Here is a 12,532-nt window from a genome sequence, read left to right on the forward strand (position 1 = left end):
AGACCAGGTAGAATACATCATACTGCCAGACTCACTCACTCTGTCGCTCCTTCATCCACATATCCGGCCTCCGCCTCGCACACTGGGATGCATGTGTGTGGTGCACACAAAACTGACTTATGGGCCTCCGGTGCTGTTCCTATGATGTGCTGCCTGACTTACGCGCTGCACTTAGAGGGACTGTGAAATCAATAATGCTTTTTTTTTTTTTTAATCCACCACAGCATTTAACCGGGGCAAGGGCCTCCCTAATACCTCTTTTAATGTTATTGTGTAGTTACACATGAGTGCTTCAGATAAAGAGAATAGCTCTAGGTGGGTGATGTAGTTAGGCATTTCCTGCGGCCTTGGGGCTTTAAGTGTCTGACTCTAAAGGACATTTCTGAGAGGAAACAAAGGCGAGAGCTGTAAATATGCAACCCATAGAATATGCACAGAAAAAAGCATCTGGTGCTGCCATGAAGTACAAACACCCCAATCTTATTAGCCAATCATATTGAAAACCATTGTGTGTACATGTGTATGTAGACACAAAAAAAAAAAAAAATACAATATAGTATGAAAAACGTGTGTGAAGGAGTAGACCAACAGAGCTGGAACAGGGCTTAAAAATGTGTTGCTATATGACCTTAAAAAGATATCTACGCTGCCCACAAAGAGGAAAATGTCAGCCTGTAGCATGAACAAGCATTGATTTAGTGAAACATAATGATACAGTTAAGCTGCCCACTGACCTCCATCGACTTTTTATAGTAGAGAAGGCTTTGGAATCTAAACTAGTGATTCTTTTTCACATACGCTAAAATATCTGGGTAAAAACCTGTTGTACCTCGTCATTTACAATTACAGAATAATAAATGTGACCATGCCATTTAGATCCTCATGATGCCGCCTCATAATAGCTCCTGTCCTTGAAAGAATTGTCCTAAACATAAAAGTCAAACTAAAAATATAGTCTTATATATGTTAAATCAAATGCACCAAGACGTGGGCCAGCAATATTTCTGCAGCAGATTTACTGCAGTCACAGACTGGACTGTAGATGTGAGTATATGATCGAGCCGTATAGACTTCTATGAGAAGTTATGGCATTTATAAAATGCACTGCTGCTCTACCCTCGGGAAACTTTGAATCCCTTTGCATTAATGTCGCACATACCTCTGCTAGATAAAGAAGCAAGTTCAGGTTGTATCAGAAGTAGCAAAGGTGTGTGCATGCATGTCTATATTTGTATATGCATGCAGGGCAGCATGGAGAGCACTGACAGAGAAAACAAATAGAGGCAGTTGCAGGCCTTCGGGTCAGACTGCATGGCAACACCATTTCATCAGTGCTAACACTCCCTCCCTCTCTCAGTCTGCCCAGTTTACTCCCTCTCTCCTCCTCGTCCACCATGTCTCGTTCTCCTTCTATTCCTCTGTTCCTCTTGGCAACAGCTTGCTGATTAAAAAAATGGGGTTGACCCCAAGTAAACCCTTCTGCCTGTCTGTCTGACCCTAACCCTAACCCAAGTCCCCCTGCAGTCACCAACGCTCACATTGGGATACTGCTGACAGCTACAGACAAGCCTACATGCAATATCAAATCCTCCTGATGCAACACCTGATCTCGCTGCATGCGTGGATGGATACTGAATGGAAGCAGCAAATTCATTAAAACAAAACAAAACAAGACCCAAAACATCCTGGATATATTTGAATTAGTGGAGAGCTTACAATGTTTGGAACTCCAGTCTTACCGCACCCACTTTGGCATTTCCTTTTCTGATGCAACTGTGCTCTGTCATCAACCTAGCTGATGCAAACACGATTTCATTTCCATTTGACTTTATGTGACATTTCAGAATTTGGCTTTAAATCTAATTCACAGTTGGATGAGAGCGTAGCTTATGCCACTAACCTTGGAGCGAGGCGGAGCGCGGATGTACCATTTACAGTCGACGGCTTCTGCAGCGCCAGCCTTCCCATCTCTGGTGATCTGATGAGACTCAACGATACCTTCTGGACCAGCCATGTCATACTGACAGGCTGAAACATACACAGATCAGAAACACACACAGACACACACGTGCACACATAGATACACGTGCATTTCAAGCAAACGCACATTGACTCACGAATATGACACACATACACAGAAATATTAGGCAACTAATGTGCAAAGAATGTATATATGCACATAACTGAGAAAGAAGTGAAGGTTTCAGTGAGATAAAGAGTGACTTTAAAAGCAAGTCAGACAGACAGCGAGAAAGGAAGAGAAAAGAGAGAGGGAGGGAAGGAGTATACCTACAGGGCAGAGGTGGGGGTACTCCCAAATCTGCAAAGTCCGGATCTGAGGGGAGAGAAGAACAGGGGGCATTCATTTTTAATACATGATTACAAAATCATGATCTTCACAGAGGCAAAACAACCAGGTGGAACAATATGCTCAGGAACTTCCTGCAAAGACAACTACAAATAGATGAGATTCTTCTGTTATCCTGAAATACTTTGCTACTCTCTTTTCCTCAGAGTCTCCTCAATGAAGGCTTTTGGCATTTCAACTGACATTTCACACACATCATCTGTCATGGTCACAAGTCAGACCTCAAAGGCCAAGAGCACCTGAAAGTGACGCTGTTTTTTTGAACTTGCACTTGTGATGCATGATTTTTATACCTTTGAAGACTGAAGACACATTTTAGCAGAGCAGCAGTAAGAAATTATTGTCATGGATCATATCTTTGCGCAAGTTGACCGTTGCTGTTTTCTTGAGGAACAACATGCAGTTTTACTTTACTTTGCACTTTACTTTAAGTATGAAGGTACGCTCAGGCTTCCTGGCATATCGCTGCAGACCTGCTGACATATACAACCGGCGACACTCTAAGTCACTTCAAGAATGCAACAGGGATACACTTTTCTTGGATTGCCATGCTAAATATGAATCACAGCCCACTCAACAAGTTGAAGTGCTATCTTTGCTCTCTTTTGCAGAGTCAGAACAAAACAGAACAGAAGCTTAACAGAGATAAATGAAGGCGCAAAAACATTCAAAATGTCCTCAAGAAAGGTTTCAGAAAAATTTAAGAGACCGCTGGGGATGATGAATCTAATGCTTAACCAAACTTTTGCACGCTCTTTTTGCTAGTTCAACATCCTTGTTCCATTTCATATCCCCAAAGATTCAATACCACTCCACGATCACTTTGTACAAGACAGAAATTGACTCTTGAACAATCTCCACTGTTCTCTCAAGTCATCATTTTGGTGATAGCAAAACCTTGTTTCCAATAGTACTGTCACACTTTTCAATGCTTCAAAGGGGAAAAAAAAAAAAAGAAGAAGAAGAAGAAGAAGAAAACTGCTGCAGTAATGAGAGGGTACTAGCTCGAAGGCTAATTTGTGAGCTTGCGTTCCATATGCTGTGACATACAGCATATGTTTGAAAAAAAGAAAAAAAATCCCACAGCATTAAATATATCCCTGCTGCTTCCATTTTGTTCAAACCTATAGTCACAGAGTGGTTGTGCTTTCAAAGCCTTCAGCTGAGAGCTCTGGGCTGCATTCATTTGAAGATACAGCCTGCAGAAACAGGAAACCAAAAAAAAAAAAAAAAAGGCTTCACATTAGATGTGATTGTTCCTTGCCAAATCGAGGCATGGCTACCACTGACTGAGCTTGGTGTGGAAAATGAACTCTGATTGCACAGCATGAACACCTTACCTGAATGTCACAGTTTTTTTTTTTGTTTTTTTTTTTGGGGGGGGGGTGTATTTTTGTCTAAATGTATGCCCTAATTTCTCTGTCTAGACATGAGTCAGAGCTTCACTCTTTGCATGGGAAACAGGAGGAGCAGCAGCCATATACCTGGCATCGCTGCATGCCCGGTGATAGAAGCACTAGATAGAAAAAAAAAATTAAATGAATGAAACAGTGGGGGAGGGAGGATGAGCAGTCAGTTCGTTTGATGATGACATTTTCTGGATACAACCTATAATCAAAGGAGAGAGATTCCTGGCCTGATTTCTGCTGTGTTCTAGTGGGGATTCAGGAAAGACGAACCACCCCTTACGCTGAGACTTGTGACAAATCTAGCGAGGCTGCAGAAAACCCTCCCCCCTTGGTGCTTTCAACACCAACTGGGACAAAGTAAAACATTCATGTGAGCAGAAAGCAGTTGGGAGAGGTGCTTAGTCTGCTTAAGAGCTTCTGCTGAGACTTCCACGACACTTTCCTGCCGATTAATTGTTGCTTTCAAGTAAAGATTAAATGATTACATTTCTAAAAGGTTGAATGGAAATACCTTGCAATTTAAAAATACGAGTGGCTCCTGTGGCCTTGAACAGCTAAGGGGTAGTAAAGAACTTTTTTTGGGGGAGAGGTAATGCTTTGCTTACATAAATCAAATTATTTCACTCACACTGATTTCTTTCTTTCTACAATTCCTTCTTTCAGTTTTTACAATTAATCAAATGTTTCCAGTCCAGTTAAAGTCGACACTATTAATTTGAGCCACGCTCTGTAAGGCTGAACCTAATAATTTTCTTCAGTACTGATTCATACCTTCAAAATTAAGCAGCTGTCTAAAACATGTGAAGCTGACATATTCATTGAACTAATTCTCTGCAAATAATGGTCAGTATTATTTGACACTTAAATTAACCAAAAAAAAAATTAAAGAAGTCAGTTGCTTGACAAATTGATTCATGAATCAATGTTAACAAACTATATCTCGAATTTATAACATAAACAAGAGCCTCTATTTTTTTTTTTATCCATGTGGCTGCACTGGATGTGTTGGGTGTGTAACAGGCAGGGAAACAGACAAGCAATGAGGGATGAGAAAATCAAAGTGGAAGACACTTAATGAAACAGTGACCTTCAGGTCATCTGTGGTAGTTATGCCAAAGATTTATTATTAGGCTTTGGCAACACTTGACCCAACAACATCACAAGGCCAAGCAACCTCACAGGAATAGACACATGGCTGTGTGCAGGCACACACACACACACACACACACACACACACACACACGCACACACCTTTGATGAAGGCTATTCTTTACATGCCAGCAAAGGTCCCACTCAGAGGCTGCGATACCTTTAAATCCTTCCTGTGCAACCCTTGACCTTTTTAGACTCAGGCTCCTGAATTTCAATCAGCTTGGTTCCGTCCTTTCTTCTATCAATAACCCGCTCTCCTCCTTAGTTAATTGATTCAATCAGTTATCTGGATCGATGAAAATGATGGATTAAGTGTGATTTCTTATTACCACAATGGGTGATGTTTCTTTATTAATCTGGATGCCATAATTTTGTCACACTAAGTGATATTTTATAGTAATTTGGACATCACAGCCTTTTTGTATGTACAGATTGAAATCCCCCCACTACAATGTATGTACTAATGTGAGGTTTGTTTTCACTGTACTCATACTGCAGCCTCTCTATAATGCCTGCTTTCTCCACTGCTGAATTCAGGGCACATCTACACATGGCCACTCCCTCTTCTTTCTCCATAAAGCTCTACTAACAGTGTAATCTTCTGGGGCTTAGTGTATTTACCAACACAGAAAATGCTCACTTTAAAGCTCGGTGTGCAGACTTTAAGTTAGCCTGCAGCGCTCTTCACACACACACTGAGCTACTTCAAGTACAAAACACTGTCATCATCCTCTAAAGCATAATCATGACAAAACAATTACACTCATGCCATTGTACAGTAGGAGTGCACCTGAATATGGAAAGATTGCTGGAAGAAACAAAGGGATCACAGTGACAGAGCAGAATTCAGAGAAATTATGTGCAAATGCCTCCAGAAACAAACAGAAGCAGCTTGCAAATGCCAGCTCAAATGTTGTTGTCACATTGCTACAAAAACATGTTCATAATACTGGCAGTGCAGCAGCGGTAATTCAGCTGGGCTGGCAGATGCAAAAAGAAAAGAAAGGAAATCATTAAGCTTTTGTTGAAGAAAGAAAAAATGGAAATAAATGATGAGTTGGTGATTAACTCTGTTTAGTTGTGTTGCTGGAAACGTTCTTTGTGGAGTAAGAATACACACATCCAGATACACACACACACACACTCACACACTCACACACTCTAACACTTACACAGAGCACTGCAGAACTGTCGGGAAATGTAAATTCCTTATAACTATTCAATCCCTTAAGTATTGTATTGCCCTTCATAATACAGGCACAACACTATGTTTTATTAATGAGACACTCATTTCATTTAGAACTCCATCGCTACATATCCCTTCAGAATTGGAAGCTCAGGCTCATGTTTATCTGCGTGTGGCAATATTCCCGAATCCAAAGGACACAAGTATGCAGAGTGCTCCCGCCTTCCGCCGCCATACGCACACACACACACACACACACACAGAAACGAGTGGCCCACACACAAAAACTCAATTTCCCAGTGGCCTCATTTCCTCTCAGCTGCTCAGCGGTGACATTTAAATAAGCATCTGATTAATAATCTCTGCTAAAGTGGTTGATCAAGCTAATGAATGGCTGCCATTAATCACACGATGCACAGCTGTGGATAGAAATGGAGAGACAGACAGGGAAAGAGGTAGAAGGAGACAAATGGATGGAAAAAGGAGGATTTTCCTTTCAATCACACTAAAAGAACACATTTTGGCAGATGAGACTGTCTCTGTAATTCTTTCATAGTTTTACGTACTGAGTGGTATCTGTAGTTTTTGATCAAGCAGTTTACCCAACTCTCAAATCGGAAAACAAACTCACACATTACATAGTGGACAATTGGAAAACACTGCCTGAGCAAACAAAAGGCGCTGTGAAAACCCTTTTTGATCAAACGGTGCCATAAAGATTAGCTAAATAGTTAATACCCACTCAACGTTGCTTTGTTGACCCCGCGGATGACAGCCCAGCTATACAGAACGGTGGTTGTGAAAAGCGGAGGCCGGCTACAGGATCTGCCGAGGACTGATAGGATTCACCACACCCTGGGTGTCATGGCCAATGAGCTGGGCCTGTGCCCTCAACGGTGATTAGCGGCGATGTGTACCCCAATGCCACGCCATGAACGAACAACAGCAGCGACACGCCAATGAGCCAGCTAAGAACTGTACTGAACCAGTCAGCAGGGGAACAGCGAGAGAATAAAAGGAGTGTGCTTATGTTGAAAACGTGGCAAGTTTTTTTTTTCTTTATTTATTTTATTTATCCCAGCAAGCTTAACTCAGTCTGGTCTATATTCATACAAACAGCATGTCCTTGACTTCTATTTATCTCAGAAGCAACCAAAACTTAACACACTGAATTCAGAGTACTGTCTGTAACGCAGGGAGGTCAGCTCATGACCGGGAAATCCTCCGTGGAAATGGCACGCATCTGAGTAATCCTTACATTTTAACCACCGATGGTTCAAGTGCCCTTGAGCAAAGCACTTAACTCCAATATGTTCCAGTGGATGTGCTCAGCATCCAGAAATATCAGGTAAAGAAACGAGAGATCGTCTGTCAGGTCTGTCAGTAGAGGACAGACTGTCCCAGCCTTTTTGAGGCATATACATTACAAGAACCGTGTGCTCTCTGCCCTTGAGTGTGAACTAATGATTCACACAATACATTATTGATCTCCATAAGGGAAGCAGATATAGGAAAGCTCTCATCCTGGGTAGGGAGACAGTATCTTATTCAAGGACATGTCAGCAGGGCAAAAGCATGACTCAGTGTTACCCCAACGTATCCCCACAGTTTGTGCTGCGCTCTAAATGAGTCTATCTGGATGTTGTGCAGCAGTTTATTGTCAGGGCTTAGCTCAGCTAAACCATTTACATTCATATTAACTCCAACATTTAATCTGACACTATTTAAATTTTTGATCTGTTTATCCGTGAGTTTTATCTGACTTATTGAATTTAGCAAAAAAACATTTGCTTCTTTGGTGCTCAGCTATTAAACAGGTCCAGTGTACATTTAATCAAATAGTTGAGCTGCTCTCCGGCCCATGCAGTACAGCTAGCCTTGTTGACAATCACTGCACTAAACCATTGTAATCAGTATACGATAGATTGCATTATCAAAATATGCTTACTGGGTTTAATGCCTTTAATGCTGTGTTTTCCTTTCTTATTTGCCTTTTTTTTTTCAATGACTAAATGCCATTCTTGTCTCCAGCTCATTGAACATATTGGTGTTAAAAGAGAAACCTGCTTATTTGTTTATTAATCGTTTGTCTGTTCATCCATCTCCCTGTTCTCAAATCCCCCTGCAGTATATCCCGCTCTTACATTTGCCACACCGGCCTACACTGCAGTAAACTGTACTGTTACAGTGTGTATGCCACGTTGCATGAAAGTGTCATTAGGATTTTTGATTTGAGAGGACAGGATGAAATTGGGAAGGGAGCTTCACTTCATTTTGCATCATTATTCACAGTGATGGATTCAAGAAATCTGTTTTTGGCTTAGTGTCTGTGTGTCTTTGTGTGTGTGTGTGTGTGTGTGTGTGTGTGTGTGTGTGTGTGTGTGTGTGTGTGTGTGTGTGCGCCTTCTTCCATCTCTTCCATTGATCAAGCCGTTAACTGCTCTCCTCCTTCTCTCCTCCTTCATTCCTCCCAATATGCCCTTGGGACACAATGACAACAGCATAGAGATGACATTAAAAGCAACGCTGCTCCAGCACCTTGTGAACAATGCTCCCAGTCCTGTGTGTATACAGCACAGTGAATGTGTGTCTGTGTGGTTACACACCCATATACTGCAGTGGTGTCGTGGTGTCTTTGTTGGGGAATATGCTGTGGCACTTTTTTTTTTTTTTTAACTGCTGTACCACGAGGTAATTTAGTTTCTTACAGTCCTTGTCTTATATTTGAATCAATTACTCGTTACAGTGCAACAAAAGTAAGTACCAGTCACGTTGATTTTGATACTCAGCCCTCAGCTCTGTCAATAAATGACTTTAAGCTCTTACTTCCCACCCACCAATTCATTAATTGCAGCTTTTCTATGGAGCACACCTGAAGGGAGGAGGAAAGAGGCCCAGCCCTCAAAGGATTTCACATCCTCCAACTCTGTATCCATCCATCCATCCATCTTCTACCGCTTTTCTGTTTCTGGGTCGTGGGGGGTGCTGGAGCTGATCCAAGCCAACGTTTGGGGTGAGGGGCAGTGTACACCCTGGAGAGGTCACCAGTCCATCACAGGGCCAACACACAGACACCTCCCACAACCTTCTTATTGTGGGGCATCAGCGCTAACCACTATACCGCCGTGCTGCCCAACGCTGTAACAACAAACCTTAAGACAAAATAACAGTGATCACACACTGCAGGAGCACATACATGTATTCTGGTATACTGCCTGTGCAGCTACTTCTAACTACAAATGTATGTGATTGTGACTGTGGCACTTTGTCCATAACAAGTGTTCTGTTTCTGCTTTCAAACCTGCGTGTGCATGTGTCTGGTATTGTGCACATGTGAAAGAGGCACTGATGGCTAAAGTGGGAATCGGTTGCTGATGGAGCAGTTAGTTGTCCCTCGGCACCACAGGTGTTTCTTTCTAAGTGATGTCCCAGTGACGGACACATTCCATCCACATTCCATTTGAGCAACCATGCAATAAATCAACACAATATCTCCACTCTGCCAGTCATTACTGCTCACAGAGCGTCTGCGAGGCAGAGAGAGAGATACAGTGATATCAAGGGACGGAGCGAGGACAGTTTTGCTGATCTCCGCACAATGTCCTCCCCAGGAAAGGTAATTTGTCTGATTGCTTACTTGAGATAGTGTTTCATTTCACTTCATTGGAATTATGAGGGTTTGCAGTCTCTTGTTTCAATTTTCACTGCTGCTCTGCCTCTGTTGCTAAGGGCCCAGCAGGGAATCAATGGCTCGCAGACTTTTCTAAGCCAACAGCAGGCTACATTTTGACCCTGTGGGATGATAAACTGCAGTGAAACACACTTGAGCTAGTGGCCAATCCAAACACAAGCGGATTTAAGGGAGGAGTGCTAAACAAATTGCTTGACCCGTTAGTATACTAATGGTGACAGTGTTAGGTTCGTAATTTCATATTAGAAATAATGGGATTTCAAGGTGGAATTGTGTGCCACTGCAGCTGTCAAATAAATTCAAAATCACCAAGCGTAGGAAGAATAAAGGGGCATAATGGGAGAACATTTAAATACGGAGGGACCGAAGTACTGAGAAAGATTACCAAACAGAGAGTAAGATTCAGATTTTAGCTTTTAAGCTTCAGTTTGTTACACTTCTGCATCACTGAAGTTGATGACAAATTCTATAAACTGTAATAGGAGTGAGAGCTGCATTATAGAATATCACACTAGCAGAGTCCTGAAGGGGACTGGTCATTAGGACAGGGGATGAGAAAGCTATAAAACCTTCAGTTCTGGTAATAAACACAACTGGCAGCTGTGCTAGAAGCATTTCTAACATTCATGGTCCCTCTGAGAAAATAAACCCTTCAACACATGAACTTTACATCTATTTCTAATAGGTCTTTCTTGGGAAAAAAAGCTGGCAGCATGAGGTGCCATTCACCAGCCCACAGGTGGGGCATTTACACACTGACAATTTGCTTTGAGAAGTAATCTTGAAAGGATTTTCGACATTGAACACAGCGGCTGAAAATCAAACCTTCCCTGGTAAATATCGGAACTGATACTCAGTATTCAGTCACATCAGACAGAATGAGATCATTTGACACTGTTTTGGTTGAAAAGCTTTCCTGGTTCCCACTTTGAAGCCTGCAATGCCACGGCTATTTTACCACACAGACAAAGGCTACAATTAGCCGTAACACCGGAAGTTGAATACAAGTCAACCCGTGAAAACAGTTGCATAATGTGTTTGTTTTTGAAGGGACATCATGTAAAAACCACAGCAATGTTATCTGCAGGAAATTTGGGAGAGGAAAACAACTTTTGGTTTTAAAGATACAGATAATGACCAGACAAGGAAAGTCTATGGAAAATACACTTGTCATTTGAATTAAGAGAACTCCAAGACTGTGTGATGTTGGAGCATTTTTGGTGGCCTAAAGTGCATCAGTTTCTACCTTCCAACTTGTAGCTGTATCTGGTAGGTCCATCCACCAGGATCCCCTGGGTGCTTTAAATTATACTAGATCTATACTAGATCGACTGCCTGTAGCTTGGAGCCTTGCAGGTCAACCACTGCACTTCCTTTAAATATCCTGCAAAATGCAGCTATTTGGTGTAAACAGGGAGATGCACTTTCCTCATCTTTATGCAAACTGGCCCCACTGAGCACACAAGCACTCAGTGGACCAAGTGAACATGTCATGGGAAAAGCTGAAGTGAAGCTGCTAGAGCCTGACAGATACAAAACCACAAGCTTCGATCTTCTGTCGTCTTTACTTTGACCTCTGCCTGCTGGGATACACCAGGTGTTAAATTGGCTGAATCACAATGGAAATGTTCAGCATGTTGGTCGACCTGTGTTGGGTCTTATTGAGTCTCTCTTCCCACAGAGCCCAGAAGATAATGTCTACGGGACTGATGTCTCCTCAGTCAGTGAGTGTATGGGAGCACAAGACACCTTATTTGACCCTCTGGATAATTAATTTATTCAGAATTAATCAGACTGAGCTCAACTCTTTTCCTTTTATGTACGGTATTTTTACATAATTGTTGCTTTCTAAACTGTAAAAGTTGGTTTGATCAGCTTGAATTGGATTCAGTCAGATTAATTTTCTTTCTACAAAATTATAAGCTCATAATAAAAGCAATATACCAACCTCATTGTTCTGGGACTAAACCATGTGGCATTGTCTTACTCTCTGTCTTTCTCTGTCTGCTTTTACCCTCCACGAGTCTCCCCACTCAGTCTATTTTCAAAACACTTAAGCCTGCTAAATTTAGCCCACCAATTCTGATTGTGCATTAAAGCCACAACAAGCAGAAAATATTTCTGCCAGTTCTGCCATTCTTGGAGAGACTACTTGATGGAGTGACTGGCAGCGATCTGCCAAATCTGGCTTGCTCATTTCATTAAATGCTGTTTAGAGATTAAGATAATTCACTTTGTGTACATCAAAGATTGTATCACTCCCCCCAAAAATGTCACATTAAGGATGAAATTGCATGAAATTGCCAGGTAAGTAATCATCCAGTGTGCCTAAATATAATGATGGCAAATATCCAGAGCTGAGTGCTTTGCTAACAGCATAGCATATTTCCAGGCCATGACCATCACATCCAAATACATAAATGCAATAAACAATAAGAGGGAGTGAAAGGTGGAGATGCAGAAGGACGGAAGAATAGTACTGTAGTGACATGCTACTTGAAATTTCTTTTCTGTCTGCACAATGAAGACTGCATTTACACTCACTTTTCCAAACAACTCCCAGCAGAGCAGACTAGAATGATGAAGTAATGAAGGGTGACTGCAGTGTTCGACTTTATGTTTACCAGCAATTTTGGGAACAATGAAAAAGCCGAAAAGTCCAAACAGTGAATTAAATTGTGGTTTGCTGTTGAAATCTACATCGAGTATATGTGTACTTCAGTAAT

The 12,532-nt window shown here is 41.7% G+C and overlaps 1 protein-coding gene across 2 annotated transcripts in view; it reads right to left on the minus strand.

Moving 5' to 3' along the window:
* Positions 1 to 12,532, minus strand: part of neto1l (neuropilin (NRP) and tolloid (TLL)-like 1, like) — a 54,767-nt gene that overhangs the window by 15,643 nt on the left and 26,592 nt on the right. For both annotated transcript variants that reach the window (XM_029529444.1, XM_029529445.1), the window contains exons 5-6: positions 2,294 to 2,335; positions 1,901 to 2,028 (exon numbers count right to left, since the gene is read on the minus strand). In XM_029529444.1, the coding sequence (XP_029385304.1) occupies positions 1,901 to 2,028; positions 2,294 to 2,335 (170 nt within the window). The remainder of the gene's footprint in view (positions 1 to 1,900; positions 2,029 to 2,293; positions 2,336 to 12,532) is intronic.

The sequence above is a fragment of the Echeneis naucrates genome, chromosome 20 (assembly GCF_900963305.1).
Source record: "Echeneis naucrates chromosome 20, fEcheNa1.1, whole genome shotgun sequence".
Taxonomy (NCBI): Eukaryota; Metazoa; Chordata; class Actinopteri; order Carangiformes; family Echeneidae; genus Echeneis; species Echeneis naucrates.